The 21,476-nt window shown below is 38.5% G+C and overlaps 2 protein-coding genes and 1 pseudogene across 3 annotated transcripts in view; all 3 read right to left on the bottom strand.

The window, feature by feature from the left end:
* Nucleotides 1–4,453: 4,453 nt before the first annotated feature.
* LOC148721747 (uncharacterized) lies at nucleotides 4,454–11,567 on the bottom strand. Its single transcript, XM_088736957.1, has 5 exons — nucleotides 11,207–11,567; nucleotides 8,923–9,173; nucleotides 8,233–8,347; nucleotides 7,669–7,818; nucleotides 4,454–6,918 (listed from the first exon to the last, which is right to left on the bottom strand). Exons 1-5 carry the CDS (start codon nucleotides 11,295–11,297, stop codon nucleotides 6,395–6,397), a joined length of 1,131 nt encoding a protein of 376 aa, XP_088593083.1. The 5' UTR covers nucleotides 11,298–11,567; the 3' UTR covers nucleotides 4,454–6,394.
* A 546-nt stretch (nucleotides 11,568–12,113) lies between these two features.
* Nucleotides 12,114–15,360, bottom strand: LOC148721746 (uncharacterized; annotated as a pseudogene). The gene is made up of 2 exons (XR_015992791.1): nucleotides 15,216–15,360; nucleotides 12,114–14,052 (listed from the first exon to the last, which is right to left on the bottom strand). The product of XR_015992791.1 is annotated as an uncharacterized LOC148721746 (transcript).
* Nucleotides 15,361–17,713: 2,353 nt separating this feature from the next.
* LOC148721744 (uncharacterized) overlaps nucleotides 17,714–21,476 on the bottom strand; it is a 17,670-nt gene continuing 13,907 nt past the window's right edge. The window contains exon 7 of the mRNA XM_088737236.1: nucleotides 17,714–19,845. Within this exon, the coding sequence (XP_088593362.1) occupies nucleotides 19,301–19,845 (545 nt within the window). The 3' untranslated portion in view covers nucleotides 17,714–19,300. The remainder of the gene's footprint in view (nucleotides 19,846–21,476) is intronic.

The following is a 21,476-nucleotide window of genomic DNA, read 5'->3' as shown; positions in this document are numbered from 1 at the left end:
AGTGCAGCGCTCTACCAATTGAGCTAACAAGCCAACTGGGAGCTCCCAGTTGGCTTGTTAGCTCAATTGGTAGAGCGCTGCACTAGTATCGCAGAGGTCAGTGGTTCGAATCCCGTACAGGCCTGAAATTTTTTTCAGGTCTGATTTTCACTATTGCTCAAATAGTGCTTTACTGCGAAGGATCGTGCTCATATATACGTCTCATAACCGCAGTTCACACATATGTTTCATATGTTTGTTGTTGTTTGATTTATCATCTACGGGTTTATGTCGAATTGACTTAAATTGCAATCCGTTTTCCAAATTCCATACGAAAGTGAAAAACGAAAAACGAAAATTGAAGTCCAATTTCGTTTTTTTTACAGCGCAGCGAAAAACTGAAAACGAAAATGAAAAACGAAAAACGAAAAACGAAAAAACCAAAATGAAATTTCATTTTCATTTTCCTACGCAATCGAAAATCACTTGGCATTAAGGTGCACGCATTGTTTATAGGAAAGATATTTTTCTACAATTTGAAATTAATCATAACTTTTTTCGTGTGTTTATTTGAGTGATGAGGGATTTTCAGACCTACGTTGTCTTTCTATGACGAAATGAAATTACTAAACGTGATTGGAAGATATCTAACATTAATTTATACTTAGTTCAAAAGATTACCTTGCGATTGGTTCCTAATGAAACATTCAACATTAGCAGAACTTTGCAAACCTAATTCTCGTAGCTCTGAGCATAGCATATTCAGAACACAAACGATACTAAAAAAAGTATGTTTCAAAAAACGCAGATATGATTCATATCTCATAGACAGAGCACCCGCGTATCATCTCTGTTCACCTTATTCGTGAACTTATATGTGCTTTTTACGCTGGAGATATCGACCTTAAAAAAAATTTTCAGAAATTTTCAGAAATAGTATTCGCACACTCATGTTTGATCTCTGGATCTGTATCTGTTTTATTCGTGACTATCAAGAATTATTAGAGAGACGACATCGTGAAAACGATTCGATTTCCGCTGATGTCGTACGAAGAGTTTAGATCCGTGACGATATCTAGAGAAACTAATAACATTCTGAAAACAGGAAGTCTCTCACATGCATATTGAGTTATTACCTGGATAAATTGAGGACTCCGTTGCAGTTTTCACCAGTTCGAAGAGTCAATCATCTATGCACTAGATTTGACAATTTCCTTCCTCCGTTTGGAGTTGACAAGTGGAAGTATGGAGATAACATGGGAGAGATAGCTTTCTCTGTCGATAAGGCCATCTACCTACTGGGCATTCAGCTCTTTGGAAGCTTCGAACAATATGAAGTCACAGTTAAAGTTAGGAGTCATGGCTGTTGCATCACATGAAATTGTGTGGCGTATCCGTGTTCCATCCTCATGGTACGGCGAAGGACACAACTGAACAGTCTATTGAATGTCACGCAGTGCCTTTTAACTTCACTAGGCATGTGCTGTATGCATCTTTGTGAGCAACGTAACCACGCAGCATTTTTACAACTGGAAGTGCCTTGCTCTGTTATTCCGAGAAACTGTTATGTCCGCTTGATCAGGGCTTGCACTTCATGCCCCCCTGGCGTGATAAATTATGACAGAGTTTCCTCTTTAGAAAGGAAAGAGGAAACTTTCAGAATCAAGGAACGGTTTGAATCTTGATCATGATTATCGTCCTTTATTTGAATGCGTGTTTGAATCATCAGTCCGTGAAGACGCAAATTAATCGGAGAAAGAGATTGTCATATTGACATATTGTTCGATGTCAATTTCATTCAAATCGAACATGGGGCAATGATCCCGCCGCCACCTCCTTTTTTATTTTTATATTTATTTTTATATTTCAATACACTACGTTTTAGAACACATAAAGATCACAGTTAGGAGTGGTCGGCTTGGTCTTTCACTTCCAAGGGCAATACTTGAATTTGCACCTTTGGAAGTGATTGATATTTAATGTCTCCTTAGAATATCAGGGCATTGTCCACCAAACAGACGATTAGAAAATCAAACTGATCAACTAAGAGACTAAGTGGTATTTTTCAGTGATTCCACACCAGTTTTACAACCTATTTACAGGAGGCGTCGTGGCCAAGTGGTCAGGGTGCTGGCCTTGTAATCCGGTGTACCGGGTTCAAATCCTCTATTTATCTATTTATTTATTTATTTATTTATTTATTTATACAGGCAGGTCCAATTCAGCTAAGCCTGGTTTAAATGGAGGCCTGTATACTAAATGATTTACTTAGAAATACTTAAATTATATATAACTGAGATAATTAGGTAATTAAGTGAATGAATAACTAGGTGAAACGACATAGAAACGAATGATATAAATCAACTATATAAGTCTTAAGCTACTAGATTTGGGGGTGCAGAAATGCAGTTTAAGACCCTTCTTAAATTTCGAAAGAGAAGTTTCTATCCTAAGCTTGTAGGGTAAATCATTCAATGCTTTAGCTTTGTTGTAGCGAAAAGAACTTTGGTATTTAGTGGTCTTTGCTAAAGGAAAACGGAAAAAGTCCTTGTTCTGTATGTTATATGCGTGGAAGTCGCGCGAATAGTGAAAATCGTTCAACAGGTAGGCAGGCGCAAGGCCATTAAGGTGCTTGAATATCTGAAGGCAAATTTGATACTTCCGACGTGATTCTAATGATGGCCAACTAAGAGTGCGATATATTTCATGGTATTGTATTTTGCAAGTAGTGTGCGGTTTGTCCAAGTAGTCGCGGTTTGTTTTTCCACAGCCATCCCAAACAACGGAACAGTAATCAAACAGAGGAAAAATCATAGTGTCATTTGTAAAAAGTGATATAAGCCTCTCGAGAGATGACCGTACGAGCTTTGAGTAGCATGCCCAACCGAGATGAAATTTTAGTTGAAATAAGGTCGATATGGTCATTCCAAGAGAGGCACGGATCAAGCATGACACCAAGATACTTAAGCTCGTAAACTCTACCCACGGTCTTATCACGTGCTGTAATACAAAAGTCAGTAACTTTGGCGAGCTTCTGCTGTGATCCTACGAGCATTATCTTAGTTTTCTGCCACTCACTGGATTTGTTCTCGGTTGCTCCTGGTTCAACTCCTCGGCTGCGCTCTGTAAATAGCCCACGAGTCTGCCTCCAGCCAGTGGGGATTTTTAAGCACTTAAGCCCCTAAGGGGGAGCTTCAATTTACGTATTTAATGATTTTGTTCACGCAAATCAACTTAAACTTAGTCCTTACTAATTACAGGGTAAATGCTGATCTGGACAACAACTCCACTTGGCCAGGGAGGTACATCTTTGCTCAGTCGGTGCTTTCTTGTGTAGCGGTGAGGCGCTTCGACCGTTGAAATTGTAACTTAAGCGTGAGCCAAACATTGATTTCTACTCAACCTGACTTTTTTTAAGAATCATGATGCTGATTTTCACGTGACATCATCAAATTCCAAAATCCAAAAATATATCCTCATCAGGGGGTAGTAGTAGGGGGTCTAAATTCGTGTCTGTCTTCATATTTTCAGCTCAATAGCATTCTTGGTTTGGAAAATAGCGCAGTTTGAAGTTCAGAGTTATGGTGGTTGCGTGTCATAAAGCTCCGATCGCTGTTGTCGAAAAATATAGACCTATCTGATGATTTTGGTTACTATGGAGAATTTTGAATTTTATCAACTAATAATCCCTTAGTTGATATTTTTTTTATCCTCATCACTTTCCTGCTTGATATTGTATTGATATTGTTAGGGGATATTAGTTCTGTCTCGGTCAGAGTTAATTAAGACACTCACTGGGCCATTGAGCAATGATTTTAGGTTATTAGGGCGAAGTATTGTCATTCGATCGAGTCCGAGGCTCTTCAAGTGTGTACGTGACAGAATGTGGCAGAATTTCTCCTTACAATATCAATACGAAGTCAAGCAGACAATTAAAGAGAATAGAGTAAACATTTCAATTCGGGGATTATTAGTTGATCCGATACCAAATTTGGTCGAAAGTATCGAGTAAGAACAGGGCCATAACTTCTTTATCAACATTTAAAGCAAATATTATGAGGGAGAATCTTGCTACATTTATTACTGATGGCGGCTGCATAAACTGTTGCATTTGTAATTCTTAATTAACGGGAGCTTAATTGTTAACTTATTGTAATTGTCAAGTACCAATTAAATTTAGTCATAAGTATAGGCAATTTAACTTATTGTAAAAATTTCATTTAAACCTAGATATTTGTACACCCGCTATATATTTATACACCTGTACTAAATATCTTAGTGTGATTTTTAGATTTTAGTCAATTTTAAGTGTCCCCGATTAGAATACCACTTGTGCTCAGCTAGAAGATTTGACACGATAATAAAGTTACTAACACGATAATAAAGTTACTGACTGACTGAGTGAAATTATCCTAGCTAACAACATAAGAATTGTATGGCAGATACTTAGGAGAATCATCAATGATATCTTGGAAGCAGTAGGGTTAAACATTTATTCGCACTACGCATATTTCAGTTGTATCACTACCAACAGCTTTTTCCTCAGCATAATTTAGATGCTGATATAACAACAATAATAATAATAATATTTATAATAATATTACTTCTACTGCGCCTTCTCTATACAATATTCAAAAGTGCATCACAATGATATAACTTAATAACTAAACTTACACCTCTATTATAAATTTTACAAATCTTTCAATAAAGCTTACAAACTATTTACATTTAAAAATCTAATATAGAATAAAAATAACTGTAGAAGAACTTCTAAGATACTAATGGATAAAAGAAAATTACTAAGATAAGCGAAATGATTCCTTGTATCAAAATGTTTTCATCATAGTCTTAAAAGATTCTAAGTTCCTTGCTTTCAGTGCAGACCTAGGTAACTTGTTCCATAAAAGGGGAGCAGCTATCTGAAGTGCTCTGTCCCCATTGTTTTCTTTGTTTTCGCAATTGCTCTTTCAAGCAAGGGACCATTGTCATTACGTCTTAAGCTATAGCACGAAGGCTGTTGAATGCAAATGGGGTCTGAGAGGTACTTAGGCGCAAGACCGTGCAAAATTTTATAATTTGTTAAAAATAACTTATGATGTATTCTAGCGCGCACTGGTGACCAATGTAATTCTGCAAGCAGAGGTGTTATGTGACACTTAATAAGCACTTCAAGTCACAAATTAATGTTGATATTACAATGCTTTTCCTCTACAATTTGCAGGTATTTGCGGCTATCAAAATGGACAAGTTTCAAACTTTTCTCATGAACAATACAATATTTGGGTCCTGTTGTTTCCTTGGATACAATAGGTTTTAAAACGCATTAGATCACATTTAGGAGTGGTCGGCTTGTTCCTTCACTTCCAAGGGAAATACTCGAATTTGCGCTCTTAGAAGTGATTGATATTCAATATCTCCTTACGATATCAAAGCGTTTATCCAGCAAACAGGCGATGAGAAACTCAAACTGATCAACTAAGAGACTAAGTGGTATTTTTCAGCGATTCCACACCAGGCTTACAACTTATTTACAAACTCAATAGTAAAGAGGCTAGAATGGAGAATTATGGATCAGATATTATGAGTTTGAGGTCGAGGATCCATAGAAAACTTCACCCCTCTGTTTGTCATACATTGCTCATAGTCTGAGAGTTCGAAGCTCGATCAGTCAATAACCCCCATAGATAAGATTTTTCTTTCCTCTCATCGACTTCCTGCTGGAAAATATACTGATACTGTAAAGGGAAATTCACTTTTTTTTCTTACTCTTTGTGGTGAAAATGTTTAAGTTGTTTCGTGTTTCGTAGACTGATTGGAGGAAACACCAAAACAAAAAAAAAACACTACACTAATATCGATGTCTTTCGGAACAGCTCTAAACGTAATCTAACCTCGAGGTCCTCCATAACGGTTCTCTAAAACACTCTACTCTGAGGTATAACACTATACAATGACAACTGACTTGTGGACAAGAATATTCCACAAAGAGTGTCACCAGATCGCATACGTTATGGGAAAACAACAAAAGTTACTACACAATTGTCTTTGTTCTTACAAGTTCTTGAACACCTTCCGCACAGGTTTTTGTAATTGAAGTCTTTTTATCATACACAATGAGAAAACTATTACAACCGGCATATAGTAAGTAAGGTAGGCTATACATGATGATAACTCACCTTTTTAATCTGTTCTTGATCTAATTGGTGTGCTTTCTAAGATAAAAAAGGCTGGTGCAACTTTTTATGATGATTAAATAATGTTATAATTTTCTTTTTCTTTTTTTCTTTTTTTCTTTTTTCATTAACCACATTGTCTTGTTGAATTAATGTCATACTACTGGTAAAAATCTAACAGTCAGAAATTTACTCGTTTTAATCATGGTCATATGTGGAGTGTGGATAGTTCTTAAGACAGCTTATCGCGCGTATATTTTCCAAAAATCTCCTCGTGATAGCTTGTTTTCGTTGTCTTTGTCATCGCACGACCAAACCAACTCGCTGATATACCAGTGATACTTGAGTGAAACGTACGCCAAGTGATCGACTAGCCTGTTATTCCGGCGCAAGTGACCCCAATTCCCGCCATAACTGGCTCCCCACCTATGACACATCACAGAAAGGAAAGAATTATCCCCCTCTACTCTCTGGAAAGAGTTGCATGAAGAAGGTAGCTCATCCGTCTGACCGCTGAAGTATTTGACCACGACTTCACCAGAGCTGTTAGCAACAGTGGTCACGTGGAATGTGCGTCCCAATTGTTTGCTGCAGTGGAATCTCAGCTGAGTGAAAGACAAACGCTTCCTCAGTTCGTTCATGGCGGTATCGGAAAGGAACATTTTTGAATTGTTGTAGTCTTGTATTCTAAGGTATGATCCCATAGACGTCATCTTCTGAGGGATGGAATCCTCAGCCACAATGTTTGCGACCAGCAGCCAACCTCCTGAAATCAAGCAAACTTAATTGTGTCATCATTTATCGCCTGAATAGAGTCGGAGGATTTTAGGGGGGGGAGGGGGGGCACATGGTTTCAAGAAGAACGGAGGGAGGATCAGGCAAGTTTAAATATTATTGAAAGAGAACGACACAAGGATTACAAAAAGCATGCAAAATATTAATTTATAAATAAATTTGAGACGGATCTGCGAACCCTTCACAAATCGGAAAATCAATTTTTCAGGCTTACAGAGTTTTCGAGTCTTAAAAAAGGATTCCACAGCCGTCGGATGGTTGCTTTGAAAGCACGCGAATCTCGCAAATATAAATTCTCGCAGAAATTACCTTTTAAGAAACTTTAAAGTTCTGGTTGTTTCCATGATTATCAAGCTTTCAAAAAATGTGTACATTGATGGGATTATCTATGCTTGCTCGTGCGTAAAAGCACGAATTATAAATGCCACTAATCCTCTCTCCGTGATACCTTTAACCCTTTAACTCCCTTAAGTGATCAAGACAGAATTTCTCCTTACAATATCAATAAAATATCAAGCCGACGAGGTATGAGAATAAGGAAAAAAGACAATCAGGGGATTATCAGTTGATCCAATATCAAACTCTCCAAAGTAACATTGTAAGAACTGTATGGCAGAGTAAGTTGAGCTTCTATCACGCGGCTGGGTTCATGCGGGGAGGTGCATTAAGGCTGGAGGTTGCTACCCGATTGGTTTATCAATATTTCAAGAATCCTTCATACCTCCATCAGTTGTCAAGTCGCAGTAAACTTTTAAAGGGTCTCCGCTTTTCCCGGGGTCGATCCAGTACTCCCCGTTTCCTTTCGATGACCCAGTATCCAAGATATGTTTACAAGAATTTCCGGGTTTTTCTTTAACGTGACCGATAATCCCTAGATGCAACGAATCATAACGGAAGTTTATGTGTCAAGCGTGAGTTGCGCCTAAATTTGATTGGTGTCCTCAAAAACTTTGAAAAGTAAGCGCTTAACAATACAAGGTGATGAAAATTATAAATGGTTGGCTATAACAATAATGATAAAACCCTTTCACTACCATGGGTGACCAAGTTAGAGTTTCTTTTTGCATTATCAATACAATATCAAGCAGACAAGGGATGAGAATAAAATATTAATTCGGGGATCATAAGTGGATCCAATTGCAAATTCCCAGAAGTAACGTCATGTGAATTGTATGGCAGACAGTACGAAAAATTTCTTATCAGATCTTGCGAGAGGAAGGGTCACATCTTATCAGTTGTCGGTCAAGAAGTCAGAAATTCAGAATATCGTCACAAAAAGTTTTACCAATAGAACAGTGTTCCCCGGTGTATCCTGTAGAACATATACAGCGGTATCCTTTATCTCCAAATCCTGTTTGACAGCGGCCATTCGATGAACAAGGATTGCTGGTGCAAAAATTCTGTTGAGGCAAAAAGAAATTCGATTACATACTTAATTATTCATTTCATGCCAGAAGAGGCAAGAAATTGCTAGAAAATACAATAGAACCCCGCTAACTCTAACTCCAAAAGGAACAAAGAATGGGTTAAAGGAAATCGGATCTTTCTCAAGGTACCAGGGAGTTCGAGTTAACCAAGTTTCAGTTACTAGAGTTCTACTGTAGAAGGGAGATATTAGACAAGAGAAAATAAAAAAATTGTGAAAATAGCAGAGAATAAAAGGAAAAGAGATTGAAAAGGAAATGCTTGTCGTAAAAGTAAGGAGAGATGAAGGCAGAGAGGAAATAAACAATGCGTAACACATAGGAGCGCCACAATTTCTTTCCTTAGCTTGGTTTGAACCGGAGAACCTAGGATAAGTGTTTTTTAACCGGGTCAGAAGAACACAGTGCGCCTTAAGGGAAAACAATCCATCAACGTCTTGGCGCAAAGTTGAGAAGTATGTGCAGTGTCTATCTTTTTGCATAGCTAATTTTGCGGTCCTAATTTCATTGTGTAAGACCTCCATCGAAATGAAAGACCAATACAATGATACCTCAACTGATCTGTAGATAAATCCCTCTCGATTTTTAAGATCTCCAGGATGAACAATGTGATCTGAGTCACTTAGTTCACATCTATTCGCTCCGTCATTTTCAGCTCCAAAGTTGATCGACACACAGTCGTGTTCAAGATAGCACCTCAATTCACAAATGTCCATCGAGTCTATGACGAGCGAAATGATCGTGTGATTCAACAGAGATCTCCCAACCATTTGGGGCTCATACTTTACAATGCGACAATCGTCTGTAAAAGGAAGTAGCAGAGAAAAAAACAGTTTAATCAACCAGATCTTCAATTTAGAATAATCAGTTCATACCACAAGGTGCCAACTTGAAAACGATTTTAACCTATCTAAAGTACAGAACAGACTAGTGACTGAATGGCGATTGTTCTTAATATTCAAAAGGCTTGGACATGAGCAGCTGAGATTGTGGCCGGCTTTTCCTAGGCCAAATAGGGACCAGTCATTATCACCTGTGGGGGGGTGGGAGGATTTTGGTTTTGTCGCGATAAAATATATCTGACCCCCCTCATAAGGCTTTAAAATATTCTAATGTTTCCCCTTCCCCCTCCCCCTCCCCCCTACATTAGCAATTAACTGGCAGTCAATTCTCCACAGTCCCCTCTGTATATATATTGTGTTGACGACGATTAATCTCGAATCCGTTCCTCCTGAAAACTAAGGGATACCCTAGGCGATAACTGATAACTCCCTTACAGAACGTATTTTTAAAAAGCAATAACATTATTATCCCGGATTTGCTTTGTCACCTGAATAAACTAATTGTTTGGAAAGTGTCAAAGAAATACACTTGAAAATTGAGTGAGAAGGGGGTAGAAGTGTGTTCTTGCATGCTATCGATCGTTTCAAATGGAGTCGCGAGTGTTTTTGCACCAGTCTTAAAACGATGGAAAGGGATGCTACTGATTTTCTTAGCGTAGCCTAGTTGTTTATACTAACATCTGCTTTTCATTACCCCCTTTGATCTTAGTGTCAGCGATGATGCTCTTATAGTAAAAGCAATTTTATTGTTTTGATATATCGTTTCAATTACTTATGCGCATTGTATGCTAACTTCTACTTCCGTCCAGCGCAGGTGCGAACTCGAGTCCTACTGATCTAGGATCAAGAAAATCATCAGCTTAAATGTAAATAAGTTCTTCTCTTTTATTAAATAGGCTTCAATCGTCTTCTTTTAGGTCACGTAAAAGAAAAAAGAGGCCAAAACAACTGAAACAAACATACAAACAAACAAAAAAAGGAAAAACTGCTAAAAAAGTAAGTTTGCAATTTTTTTACGTGGTCATTGAAGGGCTAGGATTGGTATTCGGTCTATTCGCTACCCCAACAAACTCGCCACCACAAAACTTGCCACCAATCAACGTAAAATCGCCACCGGTAGCGATTGACTTAAAACGTTATGTGTAGCCTCTCGTGTGAAACTCACATCAAATGAGAGCTAAGATGTAGTAGTATACTACGAATAGGGAAAGGGACTCGGAAGTTAGGTGTAACGTCTCAATAAATGGAACGTTAAACGAAATAAAACACATTGAGATCAGGAAGATTATGATCAATTAGCGAACAGCGAAACCAGAGTGATATCCGCCGAGTGATATAAATGATTTTCGCCAAAATGAATGAAATCGTATGAAACTTACATCACATAAATGCTAAGAAGTCGAAGTATACTGCGAAATTTAAAGCGCGTACAAATACAAAGAAGTTTACTCCAACAGACTTTGGCGTCCTTTCTTTGTTTCACGGTAAACTCTTGTTTCAAGCACAAAGAATGTCGACATAAGTTCTAACACGTGTTTCGTTCTTATAAACACGATTCGCAATTAAATCTAATGAAACTTATATCATACAAAAGGTTAGATCTTGAAGTCTATTTATCTTTTAGTTTTTATGATGCGAAATTCAGAGTGCTTGCAAACACGGCAAGATTCTGCAGAAAGTAACTCACTGAAACAAAGGGTTTACCAAACAAATTGATTTCGCTGTTCGCTAACTGATCATAATCAGTTCGTGATATCAACATGTTTTATTTCGTCTAACGTTCCAATATTCAGACAGTACACCTTTCCCTTTTCGCAATATACAACTACATCTTCATCAGCTTTCATTTGATGTAACTTTCCCATATAAAGTTTTAGTCAATCGCCACCTGTGGCGATTTCACTTTAAGTGGTGACGAGTTTTGTGGTGAAGAGTTTGTTGTGATGGTGAATTGACCGTAAACCCTAGGATTATCAAATGATTTATGACTCACCATTTCCTTGTACGATTTCAGTCAGAATGAGAACCATGAAAGGAAAAAGAGCCGTTTGCTTGAACTTGAAATACAGCTTTGACTGAGCCATCAAATCAAAGTTCGGCACCTGGTCGTTGGAGAATCACTAACGACACCACACCACGAGGAGCACTTAACTGAGTGACGCTTCGAGAACGGAAAATATTAATTACTCGAAAGACGTACAGTCTAAACAGAAGAATTAAATTTGTAAACACGTAAGGGTGACTCCATTAATAATAAAACATTCTGAGGTGCCTGATAAAAATATTACAAATAATAATAATTTTTAGTAAATCCAGCTGCACCGGGTTCTAGTTCCAGAATTTCATTTTTGTTTACTTAGGGGATAGAAATGTCGAGTTGGCTTCAGAATGCCGACCGCCTTTGACCGTGGACGTTTATAGGCAAAATAGTTTTCTATAATTTGAAATAAATGTTGATTTTTTTTTCTGTTTGTTTTGTTTTGCTTGTGTGTTTTTATTTGAGGGATGAGTAATTTTTCAGATCTGCGTTGTCTTTCTGTGACGAAATGAAGTTACTAAACGTAATTGGAAGATATCTAACATTAATTTATAGCTAGTTCCAGAGTACCTTGCAACTGGTTCCTAGCGAAACATTCAACATTAGCAGAAATTTGCAGACCTAATTCTTCTAGTCCTGAGTAAAGCATATTCAGAGCAAGAACGAGACTAAAAAAGGTAAGTTTTGAAAAAAAAGTGTTTCATATCTCATACACCGAGCCCCCGGCATATCATCTCGGCTCATCTTATTCGTGAACTTATATAAGATTTTTACGCTTAAAAATTATTTTCATTAATTTTCAGAAATAGTATTCGTACACTCGTGTTTGATCTCTGGATCAGTATCTGTTTTATTCGTGACTATCAAGAATTACTTGAGAGGGTTAATTTAAATTCAAAGAAACAGAATCTGCACCTCCTTGATACATTACAACTGTTTGAGTACTCTTTTTTTAAGAGTAAGTTTATGAGTCGGAGAATTTTTACTCTTATCCAAGAGTGTTAATTATAAACAGTTTACTCAGCACCAACCTCGTTCCCATGGCCTTTTCCCTTACTTGGGGGTGGGGTGGGAGGGAAAAAAGTCCATGGGAACGAGATTATACTTGGTACATGTACCTCTAGCTGTTGATAGGTCATTGTGGACTACATAAACCAGAGCATGTATATTAGTGCATGAAAGTTAACAGTTAAGCCGTGTTATGTTGGAGGCTGCGACCAGATCACATGGACGAAGTGAAATCTATGCCCACCCCCAATGTAAGGCAGTCAGAACGCCTACAACGCACGCTCATGTCTCGACAAATAGTGTCGTCAACTTTAATATTTTAGGCGCTTATTATCACTGTTTAATTTTTTCCATTGTGCATCGTCCCTGATTACAGTGGGTATTGCATTATAATTTTTACAACTCGTGCTGTGAGCCTTTAGTTAAATAAACTGAAATCTCGTTCCTTGCACTATCTATCATCACAGTCAATTTCTAAGTCGGTTTGCAGTTGTTTCAGGTTTGCTGCGAAACGCTCAAGCTACCAACAGCCGCTCCGACTGATACAAAGACTGACACACACTTTATCATATCCAAAACATTTTCCAAGTAATTGAGGGGTTCTAGCTCCCTAAAATGATTAAAACACTCAAAATGGAAGGATTAATAATAAATGATATGTGATGTTGATACAGTCGAACCTTGATTATCCGAACTCGTTTGGACTGGAAGAAATAGTCTGGATAATCGAGAATATGAATATTAATAAGGAACAAAAAGCTGATTAAATAAGAAAGCGAAATGTAATCCTGAAACAAAAAATTTACGAATCGTTTTAAAAAAAAGATGTGGTCTACATCTTTACTGTCCTAAGTGAATACCTCTAAACGTATGTATTAACAATTAAAATCAATGAAATATTTTTACATCGGCCTAAAATGTTGAAGTAAGTTAGTTTGCCTTAAAGAAGAACATCGCCTTTACTACACTTTTCAACGTTGTAGTTTTGAAAATAATATGGCTACGGATCTTGAACACGACTAATATTACTAAATATTCATGAAAAAAATGGGACCAGAGAAAAAGTCCGGACAATCGAGAAATCCGGATAACCGAGGTCCGGATAATCGAGATTCAACTGTAGTGGCGGTACAAAACAATTTTAACACTGTGATCTACTGAACAGACACTCGTCAAAATGGAATCTATTTGTTAAATGAAAAAGACGCCAAAGTATCTTTAAAGCATAGCTTAGCGCGCATATATTTTCCAGAAATCGCCAGCATATAGCCCGGGTAATTCTAATGCGTTATCATCACATAATAACAGTCGTTCGATCGGGCTTAAGTGCCAATAAGAGGTGTTCCCAATAAATGCCGCGAAACGGTGCAACCTTCCATCGTCGGGGTCAGTGGCGGTGAGGTAATGCCCCCACGTCCCGATTTGTGTCTGCGCACCGTCATCTCCCCAGTCATTGCAACGTCTTGCTAAAATTGAATTATCATCTCTCATTACTTTGAAAGAGTCGCACGATAAGGGAAGTTCGTCGGTCTGGCCACAAAAGTATTGGACTACAGCCTGGCCAGTCTTGTTGAAGGCCGTGGTCACGTGGAAGGTTCGTTTCCTTTGTTTTCTGCAGTGGAATCTGAGCTCAGTAACAAGAAGAATCTTTCACAGTTCATTCATGGCGCTATTTGTCAGAGCCATGACGTTGTTTTTGTAGTTCTCTATTCCTCGGTACGAATTTTGGACGGTTAAACCAGCAATTAAGGTCGAGCTAGAGATCTCAATGTTTGTGACCAACACCCAGCCTCCTGAAATGAAGCAAATCTCACTGATCACCTCCACGAAAGTAATTAACAAACATGTCAAGTTCGGCTCCATGTAATTAAGAGACCGGGATTCTTCAAACCAAGTAATGATGGAATTATTTAAGAACAACCCTTTGAAGGGACTAATCCGTTATTTCAACCCTTTTTAGACATTTTTAGCGTCTCGAATAAACTCCGATATATATATATATATATTTCAATTTTTCAAGTGATGATGACTTCCTCTCAGGTTGTCAAAACGCCAGTCACTTCTTCCAACAATAAGCAATTTTAGGATTAGGTTGAGCTTCATATCATGAATTATCACTGCCAAGGTCTGAGGTATCTATCGTAGCCGAACGCTGAGGCTGATAACACAGATACGAAGGGTTGATAATTCATGATATCATGAAATAATTCGAATACAATAACTGTTTTATTATACATTTTTAAACAATTTTCTCTGTGTATTTGCAAAAGTTTGAGAACGCTTAACGGGTGAGGGGCTCGGAAACTAGACAGACTTTGAACTCGACATGATAATCTAATAACTGCTGCAGATATGTCACCTTCACACGCTATTGTTTAATAACTGAATGCTCTCGACCAATCAAAATTTTAGTTAATAAGAAGTAAAACCGATCGATAGCCAGATTCAAAATTAATGTTTAGCATTAAAATCATCTCTTTGGGGGTGACTAAAAAGATACGACTTCATCGTCGACTAGTGAGAGTGCGCGCACCTTTAGTTTATTAGCTTCGTCGACAGGCATGCACACCGCAACAGCTTGCGCCAATTACTGCGGACCTAGTAAACCCACCCATCCCACCCCCAGGGGAGGACATCCACCACACAGTAATCTCGTGCGTGAGAAATTAATGTCTCTTACCCCTAACCCTGCAAGAGAAGGGGCGTTATCCGAGAAGACTAGAATACCTATCCATTTCTTGTTATTATGGAAAGGTAGCAAATTCTCCTCAGTTATTTTAAGACCATGAATATTGGTCCGGCCGGGACTCGAACCCTCGACCTCCCGCACAACACAATCCGGCGCTCTAACCAATTGAGCTAACCGGGAGGCGGTTAGCTCAATTGGTTAATACCTCTATGGTATTATCGCCCGTCGAGAACAATTTACCAAAAATAAATATTAAAGTAGCCTTACCCCCAGCAGTTGTCATATCACAATAAACCCTAATGGGAACACCGCTGTTCTCAGGGTCGATCCAGTACTCCCCGTCACCTTCAGATGACCCACTGTTCAGTATGTGTCCACAAGAAATTCCAGGTTTCAATTTATCGTGATCCATGATCTCTACATTTTAATGAAAACAGAAATAACTTTGAAATAAGAAGAGTCGTCGTATTCCGAGGCTATGAAGAAGAGAAGGAGAAAAGTTACGTGTGAGACTGACTCGCATAGTTCTGAGGGTTTGGTCCTGCTCATTAAAACATAATGTTACCACAGGTATCTCTCCTCTAGAAGGCTAGTCCATCGCAAAGTACCCCATTTCCTCAACATAATGTCTTGACTTGCATCGCTCATACTTTTTTGATTGATAGTCACCAAGAGAAAATAATAGAACTATTATTTTCTCTTGTAATAACCAATCGACACTAAATTGTGTTTCAGAAGATCCGCATGCTTCGATTCTACACCCGATCGAGAGAAATTAGTAATGCTTGATATTTCAATGATGCATAACCTATAGATATTTTATGATATTTTTTCCTTTACCATTAGAGCAATGTTCTCCTTTAAATCCCGCAGAACATTTACAGCGGTATCCTTTAGCGCCAAATCCTGTTTGGCAGCGGCCGTCCGGTGTGCAAGGATGGTTGATGCAAACGTTCTGTTGATGATGAACATACTGTCACTACAAGAACTGGATGGATGACGACTACAATAAAATGAAAGGGGAGGAAGGCAAACAAAGCATAGAAAATGAGACGAGATGTCAGAGCCCCGTAAAGGAAGTAAACTAAAGGCAGGGAAGAATAGAATAGAAAAAAAAATCACACGAAAGTTACGTTTTTTTTTTTTCGCTGTTTAACTTAATACTTATGGGATCTTCCACAACAGAATAGCAGTCTATTACTAGGTTGAATGCCTCCCCTTATGAAATAAGGGCCTAATTGTGTACTCAAACTCTAAGGGTGCGTTCACACTTGATGCACGAGCATTAGTACCCGGACTTCGGCACAAAATGGGTGCTATATTCAGACACTGGGTAACCGACCTTATACTCGGGCACAGGCACGGTGTAAAAATTCTGTCGCATGCCCTTGAAGAAAAAGGTGCTTTCATATAAGTGCCCACCAAGAATCGTACTCGGGCCTCGTGCTCGAGCACCAAGCTTGAACGCAGCCTAACACTGATTCGCCATCAATTTGAATCGAGAAATTCATACCTTTAATGATCTGTAAATAATGCCTGTCTTATTTTCGAGATCTCGAGGATGTATGACATGGTCTGAGTCATTTAATTCACAATAATATGTTCCATCACCCAGGGCTCTAATGTTGATTGACATACAATCGTCCTCAAAGTAACACTTCAATTCACAATCCTCAGACGATTCCGTCGTATGAAAGCTGATCACGTGATCAATAGACAAGGAGCCTCCTTCGATTGAGGATTCAAACAATAGCGTGCGACATTCATCTAGTGATAATAAATATGAAAGAAACGAAGTTAAAATGTTAAGCCTTAAACCCTAATTATTTCAACGATAAGTTACTTTTCTGCGTGTTGCTCCAAATATTTGTTAAATGAAACATTCATTGGTCGACATTCGTCATTCTTATCACCCGTGTCCTGTGCTTACAAACCTGACTTTTATTAAATGACATCCTCGATCTCTGATTCATCATAAAAATACCCAAGGATTACGCTGATTTTCTTTATTCTTCGCAATCTTTGATCTCAAGATCCCTTGTCACATTCGATCCCAAAACACGGATAATTCGGCTTTATCTAATTAACTAAAAGCGGCAATAAATTAGACGAAAGTAGAAATTCCTAAAAAACCCAATCCAAGCTTTCACGAACGGCTTTCAAACTATAGTCAGTACAATGAAATATATGAAGTTCATACAGTACAGACCAATTTTTGGCTGCCATCAAAAAAAACATACATTTTGAGAGTGGTCAGATCAATGATATTTGTGACTATTATAGTAGTTTACGCTTACTTTTTCATTTACAGAACTACGAAAATATGTCAGATTTGCCTTACCACATGGATGAGAGCTTAAATTTACATATGGTTTGATCTACAGCGTCAAAGAGATATTCTCACTAACACACTATTTCAGGGTTTTAAGAAGTAGAGGGATTTATGAGAGGATCAAATGAGGGAACCAAGGAGGGATGATGTTTTCATCCTCTCTTGAAGGAATATAAAAGTAAAATATAATATGAATAGCTTACCGCTTCCTTGAATGACTTTCAACAACCTAAGCGCTACGGAAAGAAAAAGGGCCTGAGGAAATATTCGTTCTGACATGCAAAAATTTGGTAAAGCCACAGCGAGAAAAAATCCTGAAACTTGCCGTAGTACCTTAATGGAGTTGAAAGCTCCAGAGCTACTTACGAGAAACATACTGCTTTACATGGCTTGAGGGTTTAACGGATCAAAATAATTAAGAACGGTCTTAAGAGCGGATCAAGTTGTGCAACCTTTAATTTGTTATAATCCTTACTTGTTAAGGTAAAAACAAGAGGCGTATAATAGAAATATATTCTTTCATTAAGAATTCAGCGTTACTGCTGAGCGAAAGAAATATAATAGGAACTTCTTATCAGAGCCATGGAAATATCTAGCTGTTTTAAGTAGCACAGATCTTTCGACCATGCATCCGTTGGTCGATCCTTTTTCTCTTCTGTATTCTAATCATGTTATTCATATATATCTAACACAGCTACAAAGAACCCTACAGTTATGCTTAATAATAGATTTACTACATTATTTGAAAAAATTTTAAGGCAAGGTGAATAAAATACTCGGCCCCAAAATATTTTCCTCACCTTGTATACTGCCTACAATATTTTAGACGAAACGAGCTGAAACGCGCCCGAGAATAAAGAGAAGTTTTACAACTATATCTACTGTTCGTAGAGCTCTGCTTACTGGTTTAGTTTTAAAAAATTGATTTGAAGAGGAAAACAGGAGGCATAACAGAAATATTTTTGTTCATTAAGTATTCAGCGTTATTTCTATTCCATGTTTTGCATTTGATACATGTGAAAAACAAGCGGTGTAAAGTATCCGTAGCACAAATCTTCCTTTAAGTTAGCACATTTGCAATGAAGCTGGCAGATGCAAATGTGCCTTTCAGGAGATTTACTACATTACTGGAGTATTAGTAACATAATTATTTAGTCCTGGGCATTTCCTTCAATGAGTTACTAGCCTATTCAGAAGAACTTTGCGAATAAGACCAACATTTCTGTGCCCTATAACCCGCTTAAAGCGCTCCTTTTTCGAGACGAGTTTATGAGAAAAATTTACGTGATCACCCACATTGCTTTAATTTAGAAGTCTACCCATGAAGTGAATAATTCAACTTTGTGTTTTATTCCCTTACTTTTTCAACTTATTGGTTATGAGTGCCTTTTATTTCAATCCCTTTTATATTATCTTTCTCATATTTACAAATTCTGTCGCCAATTAAAGGGAAAAGCTTACCCTACGAACTTTTATTGTTCTTGGAAATAAGCATAGCTGAACTTCTACCGCGGGTTGTTTCATTAATTGAATACTTTAATGTGCGGTTTATGTAAAACTACAACTTAATAGTAACAACAGTGGAGCAGCGTCAAACAGTCTACCACAAGGGAAAGGGGTGTCTTACATATAAGAGCTTTAAAACCTGGTAAGGGCATATAAGTATTGTATTAGTATTTGATTTTCCTTGTCTAATAAGCCATGTTATAGTTGTGTACTTAGTTGCCAAGCCTTTGATTTGGAGTAAGGCTGAGGGTGGCCTTGTTGTGATAGAGACAAGTATCTAGTTAGCATGATTACTATACAAAATAATTTACATTTGATCATGAAAACCAGCAACGTCTGTATCATAACAAGATCCCACTTAGCCTTACTCCTGTTCAAAGCCTTTGGAACGAAGCACGCAGATGTAAAATGGACTATTGGTGGTCATGATTTTTTTTTTTTGTGTGTGTGTGTGTGCAGAATCAAGGGTCGCTCTATGAACAGAAACCTCTTAGGTTTTAAAAGATATTTGGAACTATCGGACAAAGACTTTCCAAAAGTCTCCAATTGATGTGGCGCCCTGACTGCCATCATCGCATTGCAGGGAGGTGAGGTCACCACCGTAATTCAAAGAGATCATCAAGTGATACCTATATTGTCCGAAGGCAGGGTACCGATATAACCTGTTTTGATCTTCACCATGTCCCCACTTTCCAACAAAGTAAGTTCCATTTTTTAGTCGACCCCAGTCTTGGCAAATGCCAGCTAAATTGGAACTGTCATCCCACTTCAATCTCACAAACGAACCACAGGCGTCAGGCTGCTCATCCGTCTGACCACTGAAGTACTGGACCACAGCTTCACCAGAGCTATTGGAAGCTGTGACCACGTGGAACGTGCGCCCCAGTTTCTTACGGCAGTGAAATCTCAAGTGGGTGAAGAACAAGTGTTTTCTGAGCTCTTTCATGGCACCTTTCTGCAGAACCATATGTGAATTACTGATTCCGCGGTACGTTGTCTCAACTGACACTTTAGGAGAGGGACTACCGAACTCAACGTTTGACACCAGAAGCCAACCTCCTAAGATAAAACAAACTCTAAATAATTCATTGCTATCCATGTAACTAGAATTTGTTACATATTAAAGGAAAAGTACGGTCTAGAAAAAGTTTACTTAGATCAAAAGTTCGATTGCTTGAATTGTTCTAACTCGCTATTCATTTGAGCTAAAAGCGTTTTTAAGTTGCGAACAATTACGTTCCAAAAATCGGCATTTTTAAATTGAAACCCGCCATCTTTGTTATAACGTAGCAATAGTCAAACATGCTAAATTCTATCCCTTGCTGAAGTGGATGTAAACAAGGAAAAGTGCGGCTATGGGGGCGCCACCTATTGAATTCTCGACTTGGATTTTAATCTAGCGAGAGGATGTAGTACATCCATTTATGTTTCAAACGAAACATGGCTGGTCTTCAGGGGAAGGAGATACTTCTGTAGGGGAGAAAGAGAGAGAAAAAGTCCAGAAAATGAATTTCAAGAAGAAACGTCGACATGCTCAGTCGCTCACGTCTTGGAAATCGTGAGTGTTCCTCTTGCGGCAACTGTCAAGAGAAACCTACGGAAAACGAGAATGTATCCGCCTAAGAATTAAATGCAGTAAATGGTTTGAACCCGGGGGTAACATGTGAAGGTGTAGTCTGATCGTCCGGGTGAGTGTAGTCCTGAAAAGGACTGTTGTCGGTGGTAGTGACTGACGTTTCGACAACCTGTGCGGAAGTCATCATCAGAGTCAAGTGAATGATTGTTGTCAGTAGAATGTTCTTATTACAGTTCGTGTGAAATGATTGGTTGGTTTTGCCGTGATGTTATTGGCTGTAAGACTTAAGTGACGTAAGTCGGTCGTGATTGGTCTGTTTCGATCTGTCGGTAAAGTTAAGTCGTTCTTTTTCGGTCGTTTGTGATGTTTATGTCGTGAATGAGTCGTTTGTATGGAGCGGGTAGTTGTTGACATCTGTTTAGGGGAGTCTGTTCTAAGTTAGTAAACCAGCTTTCTAGAGTCAGTCGTTGAAAATAGTCAGTGCTGTAGGTTAGGCACTGCGCAGAGTCCCAGTCAATGTTGTGGTTGGTAAGTCGTTGGTAAGACGACACGACGAAATTGACGCATTCCACCGCCACCTTAATGAACAAAACACTGACATACAGTTTACCAGAGAAGTCGAAGAAAATGGCAAACTTCCTTTTCTAGACTGCCTGGTAAGCCACAACGACAACTCATTACGGACGACAGTTTACAGGAAACCGACACACACCGACAGATTACTAGACGAGTCATCCTACAACCCTACATCACACAAAGCCACAACTATCAGAACTCTAACACAACGCGCACAACTAGTATGCGACTCGACAGACAGCTTATCCGACGAGAACAAATACCTTCACCGTGTTTTTACGAAGAACAACTACAACAACGACTTCATCCGACGAAACACTCACCGACCCACTACCACTACCGAAACAAACGACACCGCAACCCCTACGACTACAGCAACGATACCGTACATAAATGGCATGTCTGAAAACATCTCGCGCATCTTACTACCCTTCAATATCCGCGTCGCCCACAAACCCATCACCACACTACGTCAGTTACTAACCAACGTTAAAGACAAAGACGAACCGAAGAACAGACAGGGAACGATTTATAAGAT

Source organism: Stylophora pistillata, chromosome 10 (genome assembly GCF_964205215.1).
Source record: "Stylophora pistillata chromosome 10, jaStyPist1.2, whole genome shotgun sequence".
Taxonomy (NCBI): domain Eukaryota; kingdom Metazoa; phylum Cnidaria; class Anthozoa; order Scleractinia; family Pocilloporidae; genus Stylophora; species Stylophora pistillata.
The sequence above is the reverse complement of the archived record's forward strand: the minus strand, read 5'-3'. Positions and strand labels throughout refer to the sequence as shown.